At 34.6% G+C, this 21,330-nt stretch overlaps 1 protein-coding gene and 1 long non-coding RNA gene across 3 annotated transcripts; one reads left to right on the forward strand and one right to left on the reverse strand.

The window, feature by feature from the left end:
- The first annotated feature begins 1,787 nt into the window (after positions 1-1,787).
- LOC103945403 (putative glucose-6-phosphate 1-epimerase) lies at positions 1,788-8,227 on the forward strand. Of its 2 annotated transcripts, none has more exons than XM_009355966.3 (9): positions 1,788-1,966; positions 3,469-3,543; positions 4,729-4,785; positions 4,876-5,036; positions 5,399-5,539; positions 6,514-6,616; positions 6,706-6,805; positions 7,067-7,313; positions 7,858-8,227. In XM_009355966.3, exons 1-8 carry the CDS (start codon positions 1,859-1,861, stop codon positions 7,282-7,284), a joined length of 963 nt encoding a protein of 320 aa, XP_009354241.2. In that variant the 5' UTR covers positions 1,788-1,858; the 3' UTR covers positions 7,285-7,313; positions 7,858-8,227. The 2 variants fall into 2 exon arrangements, with proteins under 2 accessions (XP_009354241.2, XP_009354242.2); XM_009355967.3 differs by having other exon boundaries at positions 7,867-8,227.
- A 1,272-nt stretch (positions 8,228-9,499) lies between these two features.
- LOC103960246 lies at positions 9,500-14,839 on the reverse strand. Its single transcript, XR_669216.3, has 2 exons — positions 14,217-14,839; positions 9,500-10,018 (listed from the first exon to the last, which is right to left on the reverse strand). It is a non-coding gene; the product is annotated as an uncharacterized LOC103960246 (long non-coding RNA).
- Between the last annotated feature and the right edge of the window lie 6,491 nt (positions 14,840-21,330).

Here is a 21,330-nt window from a genome sequence, read left to right on the forward strand (position 1 = left end):
TAGTTGTTGACATAGCTGATATGATGCCCACTTCTACATGGTAATCAGACCATATGACCTACTCAATTTTAGTCTAACTCAAATCTCATTCCAATGAAGGCTAACTCAACATTTAAATCTTCACGATTTGCTTGTTTTATTACACGATGATGGCTATAGAAATATAAAATATCTCTGTGAATCTTTATAATCCCGTAAAGGTAGATTGCTATTATAAAGTCGTCAGCTTGTCCTCTTTTTATAAAGGAAAAATGGAACTTTGTATTAGAGCAAAATTTGGTGAGAATTAACTCGGTCTTGAATTGGCTGCATAGGCAATTAAAGTACGCCTATATGCTCAGTTATAATATTGAGTTGAATATACTTTACGATTCCAACAGTAATATGAACTATTTAAATACTTTTCCTAACACAATATATTTACATTAAGTGGTGGAAGGAATAAATTGGTTTCAAACTCGTCATTCGTGTCATTTAATACTACGATCTAGTAGTATTTATTTTCTCCTATAAGTGAGATGTCTTAAGTTGGATTCTTGCCAAAGGCGAATTTGAATCATATTATTGTTAACTCATTGTGAGGCTAGAAGCACTTCCACCCCTAAAAGCTCATTGGGCAATAGACAATTCAATCTCTCTCAAGTGAAGAGTAACTGCCCAATGCATCTCCATACCTAAACTTCCACCCAAGTAAGCAATAATTATCTTTAATGAATAGTAATAATCCAAGTGCATTTCTACCCCTAAACTAAATAGCCTAGGCTATTGGTATTTAAATATTATTATTATTTATAAAATAATAAAAGATAATTTTATTTTTAATTTTGGATAATAATAAAATATTGATTGAAAGTATTTGAAAATATTGAAATGTGATGTAAAGTGGAAGAACATGATTAGGTATTTATGGAAAAAAAATAATTTTTTGTATTTTTAATTCATTCTTATATTTTTTGTATTTTCAACTAATTTTCTATAACTTTTTATTAAATTTTATAATTTTTTTTTAATTTTGGTTGACGTTAATCTTACTTCACATGGCTTAGGAGTTAGGGCAGTCGATTTTTGAATCAGCTTAACTGGGTCCCCCAATAGCCCAATGGATACAAATGGGGCTGGAGGAATTTTGGAAGGGGGGAGCTGAATTAATCCACTATCCCTATGAGATTTGAAAGGGGTGGAAGTGTTTTAAGTTCATCCCGTCCCACGTAGATAATATAAAAATTGAACTCATCATTTATAAGATTTGAACTTAATTAATTTTACTTCTAAATGTAGAGAAATAATACTACTTGAACGATTTATTACCAACAACTAAAATTAACTGGTTCGCATGCTCCTCATGTAAAGTTTCGGAAAGGATCCAAATCAGTATAAGTTATAACAAATGGAAGGAACCAAATCCGTTCTGAACCCAAAGAAACTGAGCCTAAGGATCAAATGATCCAGACCATTGAAATTTGATCTAATAACTACAATTATTATAACTTTTAGAGGGACCCCTGTTCGTAACCATTAAATCAAATTTCAATGGTCCGGATCATTTGATTTTTAAGCTCATATTTTTTGGATCCGGAGGGAATCCGGTTCCAAATGGAAAGAGTTTTTTTTTTATTAAAAAAACAATATAAGGAAACCGAAAGATTTTTTTATTTTTTTTTATTTTTTATGAGAATAGTCTTGAATATACCAGATTACCCTTTACTTTGGACCGAAAGATAAAAAAAGTAGGATAATATCGCAAAATCACCCAATAAAATATAAAGATTTCCCAACCCAACTGAAAAAATATTATATACGAGGGACGGAAGGAGGCATATAGTTACAAAATTGCAGAGCGACAGAGAAAGCGAGAGAGATGTCTTCCGGCGTCCGGGAGAGAGAGAGGGTGTTTGTGGAGCACTGTAAGGGCGCGAATGGTCTTGACAAGGTTGTTCTCAGAGAGGTTCGAGGCTCCTCCGCGGAGGTACCACCCACCACCGACCCTTCTCTTTCTCCGATGCTTTTTCATTTTCTTCAACGTTTTCTGATTCTGATTTTCCTCTTTTTATTGTCGCTGATTTATTTTTTTCTTGATTATTTCCTCTATCCTTTGCTTTGTCTAGGGAATGCTGGTGGATTCTGTCTATTAGAATTTCGAACCAAATTTTCAATTTAATTCATGTGAAATTGTATCCGGATTTTTTAATTTATTGGGTTTTGTTGGATATAGGATGAGCTTTGTCCGTATTGATGGCATTACAATTTCCATGAACAATAACAGATAGAATCAGAAAGGAAGAATTGAATTTCAATTTTCAATCTAGTAATGTTTGATTTCAGTAGCCATTTTCTTGCGTTTGTGTAACTGTTTAGACATTTTGCTTAATTATGATTAGCTTCGGTTTTTTGAAAATTCTTATTAGTTCTGCGAGGTAATTGTTCGTTAGATGAGCGGTCGGTTGTTCTAATCTTCTTCTTTCCATGTGTATTATACTTTTGAATACTCTTTTTGTTATTTATATTTCAAGTACATCTTGGCACTAGTTGTGTGCTACTTTGAGTTGTGACATCGCACCCAAGTTATAGTGGGATGGAATTCCTACTGGGATTCATTGTGATGAAGAATGATGATCAGCCAGGTCAGAATAGGCTTCTGGGTTCAGTTTTTTGTGTCCTTAATAGCCAAATGATTTGAAACGTGTTGTGGTATTCAATTCAGGATAGGTTCTTTTTTTGGCAATAAAATGTGCTATTATTGATCTGTTAGTGGGTTATGGGATTTTGTTGAATGCCTCGTTAGTTTCTCTGCAGTGTACTCGGGTATACAAATACGTGAGACACCGCTTCTATTAGTAGTTTTCATCCGATAAATAACAAACGAAAAAGATGTACAGAAATAAAAAGGAAATCATGAGGGGTAAAAGGATAGTAGTCCAATTAATTTGAAGTTTTCTTGCTTAACAAGAGTGTGCATTACCAGTTACTTCTTTATCCTGTGATGTGCAGGTATATACAAATTTGTGTACCTTTTCAGGCCAAATAAAAGTTCTTGTGCCTTTTACTTATGTGTCCCTCTAACCCCTTCGTTGTTGATACTCTTTATTTCAAATTTCCCACAGAAGAATATTTCCTGGGCCTCTGTTCTCTATTTGTGTTCCTATGCTAGTGCGTGAGCATGTGCAGGTTTTCACGGATTTGCTAACATGCTGGAGGACATGTCAAATAGCACCACTAATCTTATCTTGACAATGTTGCCTTGTGTAGTTTTATCATTTCGTTATTTAGAAGAAAAAGTATTGTGTTTCCTTGACTAGATTGATGTAGTACTGAATTTTTATTTATTGTATTCCTTATTCAATCTTATGTAATCTTCAAATATTGGGCTTTACCTTGAGTCTCTCTGGGTACTCTCTCTCTGTTTTGTGCAACAGTTCATGGGTTTGACAGAAAGATTACTGATAAACATTGTTTATACTTCTGAAACAGGTATATTTGTATGGGGGTCAAGTTACATCATGGAGAAATGAATATGGGGAAGATTTGCTTTTCGTTAGTAGCAAGGTATAAGATTTCAGTATGTTGCCCAGATTATCTTATGTCCTATGTAGGGTTGCAGTCATAAAGGTGCTTGATATTTGATGCTATCCTAACTCTCTAGGGTTGGATGTTAATGCCTTTATGGAGGTTTTAACTTGTAGTGGTTGAAAATTGTAACATTGTGATTATGACAGATACAGATTCTTTATTTTGTCTTTTGAATTCCTTTATCTCTTGCTTACTTTGATCTACGTCAAAATATCTTCTCAGGAAACAATAAGAAAAAGTAAACAATTAAAGTTGGATCAAATTCTAGGCCAGTGTTATATTCTCATTATCTTTGAAAGTATACAGGTAGGAGGGAGTGGGAGTGATAAATGAATAAAGCCCATAACTCTGTAATTTGGTAAAGGTCATGGAGCATGCTATTATAGAGCAAACTATGTAGACTAATTATATTAAATCCTTTTGCTAATACAATTTTAGATATATTTTGATTGCATGCATATGTGCGAACTGAAAAAAAAGGAAGGCACATTTTTAAAATAAGAAAAAGCTACAGAAAATTGAAAGTTGGGTGGCTTTGGAAAATGCTACTTCCCATTCACCAATTATTTTTCTGTGACCTTTTATTTCCTTTCCCTTTTGTAAACTATAAATAAAGTCCATTTGTCACTATTTATATTTGAGGGAAGTAAATAATCAATGATGACACTTCAGACCTCCACCTCCTTCTCTGACAAATTGTTTCCTTCGTTGTCTCTTGCCTCTCTTTTTTCTGTAAAGCTCTAAGACAATGAGAAAAAATTGAAAAGGCTATGGGGGGTGTGGAAAATGGTACTGATTTTGGAAAGACGTGAAGTATGGTGAAATGTTACATAGTCTTGCTGCAGTAGGAAGATGTGTTTGTGTGACTGTGGAGGCTTGCATAATAATCCTGTTGCAGCCGTATCAGGGTACTCCAGGCTTATTATGAGTAGAAAACAGAGAGACCTTTGTAGCTTTGAGAGGACATATAATTAAAAGAACCAAACTCAGATGATGGAAATTTGGAGAATGGATGTTGAGAATCATACAGATGTCTGCTATGTGTTATGTCAGTTCCACCACCCATGTCTAATATTGGGTCTCAGTAGGTAATGCTTACTGATCTAGCATAGCTGTGAGTTTTTTCCCACCTTTTCTAATATAAATTCTTGCTTCTTGCAGGCTACTTATAAGTCTCCTAAGGCTATCCGTGGCGGAATCCCAATATGTTTTCCTCAAGTAGGTGTCCTTTATCGATTATCTCTACTTTCATTCTTTGGTTACTTTTCCTTTCTATTTGTTTTGAACATAAATAGTGTTCATATGCAGTTTGGAAGTCATGGTTCTCTTGAACAACATGGATTTGCAAGGAATAGGCTTTGGAGTATTGATCACAATCCCCCGCCTTTCCCAACAAACAGCGGTAACAAGGCTTTCATTGATTTAATCCTCAAACCTTCTGAAGAGGATGCAAAGATCTGGCCTCATAGGTATTTTACTTAAAGTTGATAATTGCATGTTTACGTAAGCTGTAAGGTAGCGTGCCATTTCTTCCTGGTGGATGGAACAGGCAATTGTCAACTCTGTGCTCGTGTATACATACACACACACACACACACACACACACACAACCACATACAGATACACGTCATATATGGTTATGGGGCTATCTTGCACAACCAGTTAATTAAAATACTACTCTATGGTCTATGAAGTGTTAGATTTTAAATATGTCAACGCCTCTTATTCATATTTTTTATTGCTGGATACCTGTTTGGTTGAATTCTAATTATTCAGTGGATCTCTGTTTTGCATTGCTTGGTTATAATGATGTAATAGCAATTACTTGCAGATATGAATTTCGCCTTAGGGTAACTTTGGGACCAGGAGGGGATTTGATGTTGACTTCTCGCATCCGAAATACAAACACTGATGGAAAGTCGTTTACATTCACATTTGCCTATCACACCTATCTGGCTGTAACTGATATCAGGTTTAAAAATACAATTTCTTGCCGTTGTTTGAATTGTTTAAATCAAATAGTTTAGCGTTCCTGCATGGTTTTCTTTGACAAGAACTGGAAGGCATTGTAGACATATGCTATTATATTGCTCGCCGTCTTTGCTGTTGTTTAAGCATTATATAAGCCATATATATATATTTTTAAATACCAGTTGTAATTCCTGTCAGATTTCAGATTGTGAGAATGGAAGGGATAAAATGATATGTTAGGGTAACATTCATTCGATATGTTTAAGTTTTGACTTTTGATCTGTTACAGTAACATCCATTTCTAAACATTGCAAGACATATTCTGGTAGCCAATTAATCTGAATATATTGTCTAATAATATTAAAGAATTTCAGGGGAAATTTATCACACATTTTTCTGTGTATGCAAGTATGAGTGCATATCATGTATGGGTTTATAACATTATGGAAGTCCCTGTTTTGAAATTTTGTAATGAGAAATAAACTACATAAGTCATGAGAAACCTTTCTCTTGAAATATGGCAGTAGACGTTTTGGAGGTCCATTGCTTACTGATGATTCAATGGCAAATTCCTGGTGTTTTCCTGACGGTGTTTATTCCATCTTCCTTTGAAAGTATTTGTCCCTGTTTTCTTAATAAGTAGTAGAGCAGTAGATAGTTTAATTGACAGAATTTAGTAAAGTATTATTCGAATTTGGATATTCCATAGATGAATTTCATAGTTGGCATCTCTACTCCGTGTGAGAGACCTGTTTAATGCATACCTATGGATGAATCATGTCAGACATGGTATACATCCCATTGGAGGCCTCTATGTGCGTCTAATCCATGGCTGGAAAGTTTTCCTTTCTGTTGTTTATGCATCAAAATAATCCATGGTACAGAGTGTCTTGGGGGGTCTCTGCATCAAAACAATCCTTCTCTGTAAAGTGTTCCTTGTGTTTGTGCATTGACTGTCATGTTGCTTTTATATAGTGAAGTGCGGGTAGAAGGACTGGAGACACGGGATTATCTGGATAACCTGAAGAATAGAGAGCGATTTACTGAGCAAGGGGATGCAATAACATTTGAGTCTGAGGTTAATGTTTGAAGGATTGATGTTTTCCACTGTTGTTTTGGTTCTTATTTATGTTTATTTGTTGCTAAATGATGGTTTTTATTGTCAAGGTGGACAAAGTTTATCTCAGCACGCCTACAAAAATTGCTATTCTGGACCATGAAAGGAAGAGAACATTTGTGTTACGGAAGGACGGGCTTCCAGATGCTGGTGAGTTTTGATCAGTCAATTTCTTTTGCTACAAAACTATTATGTCAAGGAATTTATGAAGAAAATCTGCAGTTTTAGACATGCTTTTATGAGGTTTTTAGACTTTTAAAAGAATTGACAAGAAGCCATCTGTCTTATCCATGCTAGATATTAAGTCAATTGAGTAAATGTGGAAGGTCTGCGTGTTTCATTAAAGGGCTTACGGGCGTACGAAACAAAAGTCATCTTTAGTGTTAATCAGATTGTCCTTTTCCGTTGCAGTTGTCTGGAATCCGTGGGATAAGAAAGCAAAGGCAATTACTGATTTGGGGGATGATGAGTACAAGCATATGCTGTGTGTCCAGGCTGCTTGTGTGGAAAAGCCTATTACTTTGAAACCTGGTGAAGAATGGAGAGGAAGGCAGGAACTGTCTGCTGTCCCTTCCAGTTACTGCAGTGGACAACTTGACCCACGGAAGGTACTGCTAGGCGGTTCATGATGAGCTATTTTGATACATCTATTGTACAGGTAATTACTGAAATAAAATATACCTTTTCTACCTCCATTATTGGTTTGAAGATCATCGTGCTAATAGATAGGACTGCACATGCATGGCGGGCATGTGTTTGCGCATGCTTTTTATGTAACTCTCGAGTCGTCCTAGTCTTGACATGGAGAACTTCAAAACAATTTCTACTAGACCTACCAGTGTTTGTGTGTTCTGATAAAGTAGCGAGTTCTAAACTTTGTAGAAGACTTGTTCTTACTTAACCACCGGTTGTTTCATCAAAAATAAGAAAAAGAACAAAGAAATCACCAGGTTACACAACCATAGACATTTTAGCCCCCGTGTTTAAACATGTAGCATTGATCATGGCCTATAGTCATGATCAAAATAGGAATGTCTTTACAAAAATTAATAATTTCCATTATCAGTTGGATTTCAGTTTCGCTAACCTTTTCAAAATAGGAATGTCTTTACAAAAATTAATAATTTCATTCAAGTATTTTGCTTATATTTTCTTTCTATTGTTTCCTTTTGCGACCAAGTGGTGATGACTATTATATAAAGGCATTGCAGGCACAATTTGCATTCGAGGTTTGGCATGATTTTTCGGTTGGATGGCAGATTCATTACAAAGCCGAATCTGTCTACAAGGAGTTTCATCGGATATTTGATTAATGCAAGAACACGAAGGTCAGTTAAAGAAAATTTAGTTAATTATTTGTACATCTATAGGGACTCTCTACCAAAGAAACAAAGAGGAGAAAGCAGAAGGCATTTTCGCTCCCCCTTTGTTTTCTGGCCTTTCACAATACTCCTTTTAATCGAATTATAAACCGAGATGATTGTATTCTTTTCTGTCGATGAGTATTTTGTCCGCATTGAACGATGGTTCTTGTAATTCTCTTTATCTTTGGAAGCGTAACGTTACCGAACACTCGATGGATTGGTTCGTTTGCAAGATTTTGCACTGTGATTTTTAGTTTGTTTCATAGATGATATTTTATGCATTTTTTAACTTCTTTTTTAATTTCTTGGGGGAGAAGTTACTGTTTGGTAGCAGAATTTTGTTTTTTTTTCATTTGGAGTGGTTGCAATTGTGAAGATGAAGAATTATTTTTCTTTAATCTTTTCTTAACTCTCTTTTACCTAAACCCTAAGCCCTAAACATTTGTCGCAATGCAAACAATTAAGGTGTAACTTGCGCACTGATCTCTAATTTGTTATGGATTGGAAGTTTAATAATATTCATGGTGGAAAAATACTCCACTAAGTTGTTGCAACTAGTAATAGTGACGGTAACACTAAAGAGTCTTATGGTTTGACAGGATAATGGATTTGGGATTGTGAAATTTTCTTCCACATGTTTGGTGTGTCCAAGATTGGAAATAAAATTTTACGAATTCACGGAAATTTGTAATTTAGGATCTACAGCCTGCGGACGGAGATGTCTAGAGTTGCGTTTTTTGGGGTTGTCGCTCACACAGAGCGACATGACCTCTGATTAGGGTTTGATTTTTTTTTTATTTTTTATTTTAATTATTAGTCAATTTGGAGAATAGTGATTCTATTATTCTTACAAGGAGGTGATACTTATACAACAGAGGGCAATCAATCCCGGACAATAAGGGAAATAAATCTAATTACAATAATAACCCCTACAATCAGGAATCTTAAGTATACAAAAGTCAACAAAAACATCGCAAAATTGAAGTCTGAATGATTTTCAAGTCTCTCTTTCTATTTCCTTTAGAACTTTATTGTCGTCATTAGTAAAGATCACGGCCTCTAATTGGAGAGAGAGAGAGGACTAAAGATGAGGTCAGCTAATTTTTAGGTTTTAGAAGTTTCAATATTTACAAAACTACTCGCAAATGTCTTTGACATTTACAAAAATGCCCCTGCTGTGTCTTGCGGCTATGGAGTTTGTAGATTTAGGGTTAAGAGGAAGGAGAGAGGATTTCCAACATACTAAATATTGAGTTTTAAGTAATAGTGAAGTCAATGTCAACAATTGAGTGAGAGAAAAGACGAGCATAAGAAGATAGCTGATAGCTAGCATCTTTCAACTAAGTATCCGTAAATCAGCAATTTGAATCTCCTGAATCATATATAATGTAAGTTCAGGTTGGAAGTTCATGGCATCCCTGAAGATGGGCCAACAATATTGTGAACTCTATAGCTTGATAGGCTTTCTCGTACCATCACGTACGTAATATATGCTGAATGTTATTTTCGCCACAAGTACACATTATACAGGGACTAGGAAGGCTCTTAATTTCTTTCATTTTTCTGGGAGAATATTATTTATATTTACACATACGTCGTGCCGTATTTCATCCATCTTATACTGCGATTGACACCTACAACAGTAGTGTGCCACTGCAAGTGTTGGCAACAATTTGGCTGTAAAATATGATGCCAATAATGTGAGATGCTGGACAGCAGCAGCGACAGCAGCACATTATTATTATATGTATTATCTGATTGGGGTCCCATGAGTCTCATTGTTTTTATGCGCATGCATGATTTGAAGAGAGCGGTGAGGTTTTACTACTATTATTGTTAGAAGACCACTCGAAAATTCTCCGGAAGGGTCTCTGTCTTTGGTGCTTGCGTTTGGCCGGCGGGTGGTTGTCTGTGTCTCCACTCAGCATCTGCCACATCACTTGCACATCTTGATACCCACATGTTTGTACGTCATCGTGAAGCTTCAAAAGCCCATCACCTGCGTCCAAATTCAACCACACAACTTTTTCAATTATACTTAATAAAATCTGAAATATATTGAAACTATATAGAGTGGTACGGGTTTTGTGATTTCGACATCAAGGTTGCATCAGTAAAGATGTTGATCCTATCTTTAGGCCTCAGCTTTCGGCTCAAGGACGAAACGAAAGATTGGTCACTTACCACAGTCCCACCCATTCTGAGTTGGAATAAAAAATAAAATAAGAATGGTCCCTAAAAGTATATATCACTTTAAAAGGTCTCAAATCACTAATTATGACACACTTTTGTCAATTTTATACCGGTACAACTACTATGATACGTACTATTTAGTAATACAAATTTTATACAGGATCCAACCGTTGTAAGGATGCATCAGATCCTTATATATCTCCATATCCAAGATCTAACCATTAAAATTCTAGACCACTGAATATTATGTATCATGAAACAAATTCGTCTAGGTCTCAAGTGTATTCCTCCAAATCTGCAATGGGATCTTTCAATGCATAATTTCTATCTTAGTACTCTCAAGTTTTCTAATTTTCTAATTTTACAATATTCCAAAGTTTATTTCATCTCACTTTCGTACCATTTTCATACATCAATTATTCTTTTCATCAATAATTGACGGGAAGAGAAGAAGAAAAACCCTAAGACCTTAAAGAGAAACCTAGACGAATGATACCATGTAGAAATATGACTTTGTGTAGTAATGTGTGTAAATATTGCAATATATATAGGACTAAACAATTTCGTTTTTTTTTTAATAGGAATCCCTTAATAACTAAAATTGAAAAATTATAGAGTAAAGTACAAAAAACTACTTCAACTATTGATGTCACGATACTTTCATACATCATCTTTTAACATTGACAACGTCATACCTCATATTTAGAATTCGATCCAATGTTATGCCTTCTGTTACTTGATTGTTTACTTTTCAGTTAAATGTTGACGTGACTTGATTCGGAACCCATTTTCTATTAAAATATTATTAAAAAATAAAAAAAATGATTAAATATTTTTAAAATAAAGAACAGTATTAAAAAAAATATTTTGAAAACCCATCCCGCCCCACCCAAAAAAAAGGCCGGAAGAAGAAGAAGAAGGGAAAAAAATAAAAAAAAAAAAACCCAAACCAACCCCCTGCAACCCAGAAAGAAGGAGGAGAAGAAGAAGGAAAATAAAAAAAATCCAACGCGAACCCCCCTCCCCCGCCCCCCCCCCCCCCCCCCCCCCCCAAAACCCACCCCTGCCAACCCCAAATCCACCACTCTCATCCATTCTCCACATCCTCTTCCGCACCCATCCTTTGCCTTCTCTGCGCACCCATCTTCCCGCTGAAGGGATCTGGGTTTTTTTTTTTATTTTCTTTTTTTTTCTGGGTTGCAGGAGGGGGAAGGGGGGGTGGTGGGGAAGGGGGAAGACAAATTGGAATTTTTTTTTTTTTTTTTTGGGTTGCAGGGGGAAGAAGATGAAGATGGGGAATAAGAGAAAGGAGGGGGGAGGGGGAGGAACCAACTGAGGGGTTTTTTTTTTTTTTTTTTTTTTTTTACTTTTCTTTGTTATTTTAATATTTAAATAATTTTAAATATATTTTTTTTAGTTTTTAATAATATTTTAATAGATAATGGATCTCGAATCAAGTCACATCAGCATTTAATTGAAAAGTAAACAGTCAAGTAATGGAAGGTATAACATTGGATCAAGTTTTAAAAATGAAGTATAATATTGTTAATTTTAAAATATGAGATATGAAAGTATCGTGACAATAATAATTAAGATGATTTTTTATATTTTACCTAAAATTATAATACATGCAATAATTACGAAGATGATTTTGAATTTATTTCCATTAATCTAACAGTCCTCCATTAATTGAAGAAGTGGCGCATTTTGTCCCACCAAATTTGTTCCACGTGGGGTGATATAAAGGTCAGTCATGTCACCAATCAATGAAAGACTTAACGAATAAACAAATGGATGTATGAAAGTAATAGGAAAATCAATGTTTGAGGCTTTGAGTACGAAAGTGAGATAAACAAAATAAACATTTAAATACTAAAGGCAAAAAAATTAAAAACATTATGAAAGTAAAATGGAAGTTACTCTTCAGCGAGAAGTCTTAGATTCGATTCTCGTTAAAAACAAATACGAACTAAATTAATATGGCTAGTCTATATCAAATGTATTAAAAAAGTCAAAATTAAAAAAAATGCCTTTTTTTCTTTAGGGCCTGTTTGCAAGAATTTAAAATGGAAAATAAAACAATAACTTTGCGGAAGGTTTGGTGGAATTCATCATTATGTTGGGGAGAACTTCCCAAATGGTGGAATCAAAACTTGTCTTCTCAAATTTCTTAAAGTTACTAAAATTAAAATTTTCACTATTTTTAATTTTTAGTGGGGAAGGCTGAGTGTTTTTTTATTACATTTGGATGTGAACTGAAATGAACAAGCATCAGATCACTAGACTTTGCTTTTCTTTCTAATTTGGCTAAGTGGAGTAACAGTAAGCTCCATTACCAGTACCTCTTAATTAATTATTAAAATGAAGGTAAAAAAAAAAAAAAAAACCACTCATAACTTTTAGGTAATGGACCCTCATTTTGACTAATGTTTTTTTGGGTACGAACAAATTCATTTACCCAGGCACCGACAAAATTTAAATGTATTGTATCATCCATTAAATTTCCCTTTGATTGAAAACTATAACTTAATTGACTTAGTATTACGGTCCAATGATATTCAATTTATAAAAGACAGAGATATAGCTATAAGCTCAATGGGCTATAGCGCCATAGCCTAGTGCAATTCTTGGAAAAATTAGAAATTACTACCATGATTTAGCCTAAGTTTGTGAAAATAAAATTTTAGCCCATCCAAAATCTAATTTACACTCCATACTTCAAGACAAGGAAAATATTAGCCCACTCCTATATAAATTTCTAGCTCTGCCGTTATTGTAAGTAAGGTCTTAAATTCGACCCCTTTAGAATGAAAATTTAACAGTAATTTATTGTAACTGACCAATTGTGTGATTTAATCTAAATTTTGCATCTTTTAGTGTAAATACATTATTGTATTAACAAATTATGTGAATTCACATATACTTTTGTCTACAGGGGTAAAGTAAAAATATTCATTTTTTTGTCATGTTCATCATGGTAAGATAGCGAACTTGATGATGTTATAATCATCAATGATTAGATTTTCTTGTGGCCTTTTCTAGAAGTTTTGATACCTGTGGATGATTAAAAAAATGTTCAATGTACACAACCTAGAGAGATAGGGGAGATTTTCTAGTGTGCCGAATACACAGTCCAGTATATCAAGTGTCATAATACAAGTGATTCCGGCACACTAAAATTTCCCCAGAGATAGAGCCAATCATATTATTGTATTGCCTTAGGTAGAAGAATGTTCTTAAAATAATTCTAAATATGGCTGATAAATAAGGGACCACAAATCAAAAATTAGAGAAGTGGGGGAGGTTAGCCAAACATGACACCTATTAGAAAACGTTATATAATACTCAGTGATGTAGCAAAAATGAAATAAGAAAAAAGGGAATCCTATCAGCACTAACATTACTCATGGATTAACATTAGAAATCAAACCGGTTTGCAACAACCACTTTGAATCAAAATTAAAGATACAATTTTAATGTTATGTGTCATTCAGTGTTACTGGTGTTTTAACCATTAAATTTGAATTTCACAGTTGTTAAATATTTTATTTTTGATCTCGTATGTTTATATTTATTTTTCATATCATTCATGGCCAAAAAAAGTGCAAAATAAAGGAAAATTTGTTTGACAAAGAGGAATGAAATTAAAACATGCTTCCTATGAACGCAATGAAAAGGAAACAGAAGAATACAGAGACGAGGAAAATGATAGAATAAAAAATAAAAAATGTGGGAGCGTCTATCTATATGAATTATGAAGCTTAATATCTAGCATGGAAAATTGTGAATCATCCACCACCAAGTTTTCCAAGAGAATAAATAAATAAATAAATGGATTAGGTGTAGCTGGCTTGTAGGGTTAAGATATAATTCCAAGTGCTACACATATATATGCAGCAGATTATGAATAAAACAAAACTATACATAGATAAACTGAGAAAGAAGAAGAAGAAGAAGAAGAAGATGATGATGATGATGAGATGATATATAAGTGAGTGACTGACCATTTTTGCGATCCTTGACACGAGTAGAGACGGCAAGCCAGACACGGCGGACAGGGAAGATCATCTTGTCCCAAAAATCCATCAACCTTTCTTTTGTCACTTTTACTTTCTTTCTTCCTTTCCTTTTCCCGCCACTCACTCTAACTGCTGCTGTGCTGCTCCTTATCCCTGCCAGACCTGCACTCTCTCTCTCTCTCGAGAATTATTAAGGATGACACAAAGAAATGTTTTTACAGAGACTGAAGAGAGATTAAGAGGGAGGCGACTTCGAACTCAGAGAGCTATTGAAAACCTATATGTACAGATGCAGTGCTCACCACCACCAATAAGAACCACCGACACATCTTTCTCTCTACTCCTCACTGTTCATTATATTCTTTATTTAAGCTCTACTTTTTTGTGTAAGAATAAGACTTTTTAATTATGTTGGTCTACAAAAATACATCTTCAAATATATATGATCTCATTAGTTAGAACTAGCTAGGTCGACGAATTCTTAAAGAAAAAAAAAGCAATTAGGTAGTATAGATATATTTTTACATTTTGATGTAGAAACGATCAGTGTTTATTGTATCTTCTTTGTATAGTCGTTATGTTATAATTTTGTCGTCGATATATGATAAATATGTCCTTATAATTGAAAAATAATTATTCTACAAGTTAAATTTGATATTAACTATTTCTGCATCTTGCAATACTGACAAGACTATTGCTGTTTTGAGAAACAAGTTGTGAAATTCCAAAGGTACAAAATTATCATTTTGCCCCTCACCTTGAAATGTGCGCAACTCATTCATAAAAACGAGTACTATCTAAATAAAATGAGAAAAGAGTAACAAGTGAAAAAAACTCAAATGTCCACGCATGATCTTCACCTAAGACTTTCACTTAACCCGCTAATGATATTGTAGGATAATACTAGAAAAACTAAATTTGGAGACTAAATTTGTAAACTAAATAATGTGTCGCCAATAGAAATGAGCATATTTATCAACGCTTAAGTAATAAATCAATCATCAACTTTCATGTCTTTTAATTTTTAACATTGAATTTATAAATTTAGTCTCCTTAATATTACTTTTTTTTTGTAATTTACAGAGTCTGAGGACAAAATCTAATAAAATAATAAAAATAGGGATGGAATGTAGCATCATCTCCATTTAGTCACCGTTCATGGTTTCCATTAGTCATCCTGCAACTACCATATAATAAAAGGAACTCTCATGTCACAATTATTTTGTCTTCATGTCAACTCATTTCATAAAAAGTCTTTGGTGCGAGTTACACGTGGCCCGTGTTTCTCAAAATTAAATATTCAATTAATGCTTGTTCACTTGTATTCAACACGAAAGTCTCGCTAACTTAAGTTACGTAAAATATTCAAAATGACCTTATCAGTTGTATTGTGCAAGAACTAAGAACAAAAAGGAAGTAAAAAGGAATTAAGAAAGGGTAATGTTAGGAGATTAAACTAAGAACCAAAAAAAGTAAAAATGAATTTAAAACGTGTAATGTTAGGAGATCAAAATTTTAAATTAATTTTTGTCAATTATATGATAGTTATGGATAATTAAATTATTAACTAAATATTAATTAACGTGTTTATTTTCTATTAATGTTATATCCATTAATTTATAAATTTCGTTTACCTAATATTATTCTTTAAGAAAATGACATGCACTAACACAATTGATGATACACACTCTCTCTCGTCTTGATATGAAAAGTTGGTAAGATATTTTTGTTAGTGTAATTATAATGTTCTGGCCACGAAGAGAAGATTAAAATAATAATAATATATTATATGGACCATTTCCAATTGAAAAACAAATTTCCTCCGATCCCAAAAATACGGTGTTGTTTCAATATCATTATCTTCCCTTCCTCCAAGATAAATGAGTCGATTATATAACTTATTTGGGATGAGAAAACAAAGAATTTATGTATAGTGCTACGTATATGCCTGCCTATATTCTTGAAGATTATAACCCATACGCATGCAATATAAAATAAAGGTATATAAATGTTTAGTCCACTAGACTAAGGGCTGGTTTAATATTGATGTGCTTGGAAAAAAAAAAAACTGCTCTGCTGTACTGTAAGAATAAACTCATTTTTTATGTTTCACGTTTACAGTTTTTTTCCATCCAAAACTGTGAAAATAAGCTGTTTTTAAGTATATACCAAACACCTTTTTGAGTTCAGCTTTTTTTTATACCCACTTTTTATAAAAGCACTTCAATACCAAATTAGTACTAAGTCCATTAATAATAGTAGTTAAGCAGTAGTTCGGTGACTGCAGAGAAAGGTTTGATGAGAATATATTAGGCCACTACACTAATTATACTAAGACCAATAATGCTAGAAGTAGCTTGCAAAATAGAATTGTTAGTCTAATAATATATTTTGAAAATATGACTGCAAATTCTTACACTGCATGCTTTTAGTAGAGGGAAGAGGAAGATGAAAATGGTAAACACACACACACACATAAATCTCTCTCTGATATGAGGACATGCTGTCATGACGATCGTAATATACCTTAAAAAAATTACAGCGCACTGATTTTGGTCATTGTATAGTTTGGACAGAGCTCCACTTTGCTCTAATATGTAGTTTCTACTGTTGTGATTTAAATTCGTAGTGTATTAGTATTATGATTTATATAACTTCTACTTCACTTTTTTAGTGCGAGGTATGATGTTAGATATTTTTGAAAGGCGACTTCGATATTAATTTTTTATGACTTATTATGTGGTTTAACTTAAATCTCTCATACCTTAATATATGGGGAAAAAATTATGTAAATAACAAATTCGATATACAAATTTGAATAAATTACATCACAGTGCAACAAATTTTCCATTTTCCTGGACCTTTGTGTATGTTTTTTCTAACTTAGACTGTGTTTTGTCCGGGGTCCTACTTTTCGCTCTTCTTTTGTTTAACCCAAAATTTTGAGTAAGCAAATCAAAGCGGAAAATCCAATCAGATCCATGGCGGGTTTGATTGTTTGAATTCATCTCAACTTTTTCTTCTATGAATACAGAATTTGGTAAGCTTTCTGGTCAAGAATCAAAACTTCCAATGTAGTGTCGGCAAGCTCTTGTCCACGTGTTCCATACCCTATGGCGGGAGAACGCTTGGCTGTCGAGGGAGATGAAGCTTTTGATATTTTCTAATACGACACGCCATAATTCTTATTCTTTATGAAAGGTGTTCCATCTTTTTACGTGATCTTGGAACTATCATATCCACTTCACAGTGAACAAACGTGCCTATAGCAAATTCACCTAAAGCGAAACTACAAAACTTGCCTATAGTGAGACCAAACAACTCACATTGAGTATGGAGAAATCTTACATCCTTGTTTGAAAGTTAAACTAGTGACCTAGTTTTATCCCTTAACGGACATCTTACCCCTAAGCGCCAACTCTCTTCAAAATTACGTTTGAATTAATGACATGGCATGAGTATTTTTGTGAAATCTTGCCTCAAATTTTAATGATGTATTTCATTAAGAAAAGATTTTAAAATTTTAATTAACTTTCTTTCGTTAAATTCTCATGTTTAATCTAAGTAGGATTACACTTGACTTTGAGGGACCGAAAAATCCAATTGTCCTTTGGAGTTTGAATTGGGACTAGATGGATAACTCTCAATAACGTAGGTAAAAACGTGTCCAATTCGGAGCTAATAACAAAGAAATTAAAGGAGTTTCAAGTTGAATACTTTGATAAATTAGAAAATTCCTTAACAAATCCAGTCTTCTCCATTTATCAGTGTGGCACATGAGATCATGACATGGTAAATTTGTATCGTCCGATCACTATTTATGAAAATAGAGTACCATGTAGGAATGTCGTGCACGAGATCTGACCTGGTACATTCTTATCGTGTGTTCACTACTTTGGAGATTGGTTGGTCTTCTAGTACAAGCATCATCTCCATTCATTAGAGTTATAAAGTCATAAGAGGTGATCATGCTTAGTTAATCTACAATGGGAGATCACTAACTCTTTAGTAAGCAGGATTTGGTGTTGTTCATGTTGGTACACGACCCCATAAGTTGTAAGCATCAGCCAAATTATGTTGCTTCAGCCCTAGCTTGTACTTTATTATAAATATGAAAAAGAAGATTAAATACATGTGGGTGAAAAGAGTGTTCAATTAAACAGTAAATAGTATTAACCAAAAAAAGTTTTAGACAGTATATGGTGTGAGAATATTATAATTGTTTTAACAATGAGAACCATAGTGTTAGAAACAAAAGGATGATGAAGTATCTTTCATGCTGTGAATGGTGTTGAAAATTTGAAATTTCGACACAATCATGCAACTTCCTTATTGGGTTTATTCTTGAGCATAATGAAAAGGAGATTAAGCATTTTTGTCAGATCAAATGTGCGATATTATCTAAGCACCAACACAAGTGATGCCATGCCAACTAACCACATCATTTTCTTAACTTTGAATTTCAAATTAAGCACACGATTAATCAGGACCACATCATTTTAGAGTTAAAATCCAATAAAATAATAATTATATATTAAGCATCTTGCTTTATCAAAGGCATCCACGCTTTAATCCATAAATACAATTAGTGCTTCCACATTTGGAAGGGACTTTTCACGATATCAAGCTCAAACCCTTGACACAAATGAAATGATGACAAGAGAAGCTTTTGCCCAACTAAGTAATAATGTTAGAGCTACAATAATTTCTAGCTTCCCCATAAGGAGGAAATTCCTCATAACTAAAAATGTTCATTATCTTTATCATCATCCAAACTTTGTTTCTAGAAAAATTTATTCGATTTGGAGATAGTTTATTCATTCATATATATCAAACAAACTGATAATTATGAGAATAACTAGTACCATCATTATCTAAGCTATAATGCAGATTAAACCAAAACTCAAATTTGAATCAATTAAAAATTATGACATATTTTTATTTTCTTTTTTTGATATAACAAGATTAAGGGAATGGGGGATTGAACTAAGCCACTCAATGAACAAATCATACTAATTTGGTTCGAACACGCCTTTAACAAGAATTTAATTTAAGACCTCTCATTTATTTAAAACTATTGATATTTCAACATGTATAATCCATTTTCAAAGTTGTCATTTTTTTTTTGAGGGTAAAATGTGACATCCCGTCCCAAAATCTCGGAAACTCTCGTGTGAAATTACTATTTTGCCCCTAGTTTGTTCTTTTACGTTTATTGGTTGTTTTGTTGTTGTGCTGGCATGTCCTTGGGCCACACACACACCCCCATACCTGCACCACCTTCTGTCACTCTCTCTCTCTCTCTCCCGAGCCCCATTTCCTTCCTCTTCCTTCTGAAAGTGTACGGACACACACACAAACACATCCAATCACTTGCAGATCGAGGGAACCAAGACCACCCTTGTGCTCGTGAGGCTGAGAGGAGTCCAGTGGTACCATTTTCAGGTAAGGTTATAGCTGTTTTCACGTCGATTCGACAAGGTCCGTTTTAGTTACTATTCATGCAAAATTAACCTAGCACGTTTTTGGGATTTTGAAGCTCGTAGATGAATTAATGAGGTTCCAAGGAGCCTCGGAGTGCTTCGTTGGACGTATTTGGACGTCGGGATCACCATGGTCGGAGTTGGCCGGTTTTGGTTAGTTTGCACAGGTAATTTCTGGTGGTTTTTGACCCTTAAGACTTGTATATTGTTATTCTCCTAGTCCTAGGCGTCATTTTGGTTCAAGAATCGTGAAAAATGGTTGAGAAACGAGTGAGAAAACAAAGTTTGAAAATTTTCCAGTTTCCGGCGTCGGCAACGTCGCCGGAGAAGGTGACGGAATATTCCTGACGCCGTTAACGGAATATGTCAAAACTGACGGAATATTCCTAACGGCGTCAGTTGACGCCGTTCGTGTGCACCGCACGTGCCTGCGCGTGGGGGCGCGTGCGGCGGTGGAAAATTTTTCTAAAAATATGGTTGTGATCCTGAGGTTATGTAGAGCACGTTGGTATATTCAATTGTCCATTTTGAGCAATGTATGAGAAGTTATTTTGAAAGGAAGGTTATGTGCTTTAAAATTAACGTTTTTATAGTATTTTCGCATATAGGTGAAACGTATCCCGAGGACGAGCGTGGTCACTCGAGGCAGGGGGGCTACGACCCTTCCACATACCAGTGAGTGGGCTTTTGTTTTCCGTATATACCTATATACTTATGATTCCCAGAAATTTATGTATATGTTTATTAGTTTATGCCATTCCTTTATTATTATCGGTTGTTATGCATGGTTAGTTGCAGATATGGTTATTATTTATATTCATTTATACGTTTATATATATACTGGTGCTGTGGAGGCACATGTAAGTGCCAGGTAAGCGTTATTTAATATTCGCATTAAATAGTGGTTAGAGGTGCTTAGAGAGCTCATAACCTGCACCCCCGGTGTTAGTGCTCCCGCCTTGAGTAGGGCACAGTCCTTCACGTGTCGTTCACCTCCCGCACCACACGCTCAACTTGGATCCAAGTTAGGTGCACAGTCTTGTCGTACAGACCACTATAGGTGGTTCCGACTCGTAGGTGACCCGCGATTATTCGCACAGCCTTCACGTGATCGTAGCACTAGAGCGTTTATATGCATTACACCCAGGCCTGTCGTACAGATCACTATAGGTGGTTCCGACTCGTGGGCAGGTTTAGTTATTGAGATTGAGATTTGAGCTCTAGATTCAGCCGCACAGGTCACTTTAGGTGACTCCGGCTGCCAGTGATATGTTATTGTTATGGTTTATACCTGAGCACTTGCATTTCACCACGAGATTTGGTATGGCATATCCTTGAGCATGATTGGCATAGTTATTGTATACGTACATATGTTTATTTTCTGGGAAGTATACAGACTTTACGGCGAGGGGTTAGAATGTATTTTACTAAATGGTTTTCAAAAAGCTTTGTTTTTGCCCACTCACGCTTTTGTTTTGCGCCCCTCCAGGTTCTAGTTGCTTAGCAGGTTCGGTGGTTTCCCCGGAGGGCTTCCAGGCATTTCTAACAGACACTCACCAATGTAGGGTCACCTTCGGGTGCACTGTTGTCGCATCATTTTAATTTGGACTGCTGTA

Source organism: the organism of the source record quoted next, unplaced genomic scaffold (assembly GCF_019419815.1).
Source record: "Pyrus x bretschneideri cultivar Hongxiangsu unplaced genomic scaffold, Pyrus_bretschneideri_v1 Contig20, whole genome shotgun sequence".
NCBI classification, from domain to species: Eukaryota; Viridiplantae; Streptophyta; class Magnoliopsida; order Rosales; family Rosaceae; genus Pyrus; species Pyrus x bretschneideri.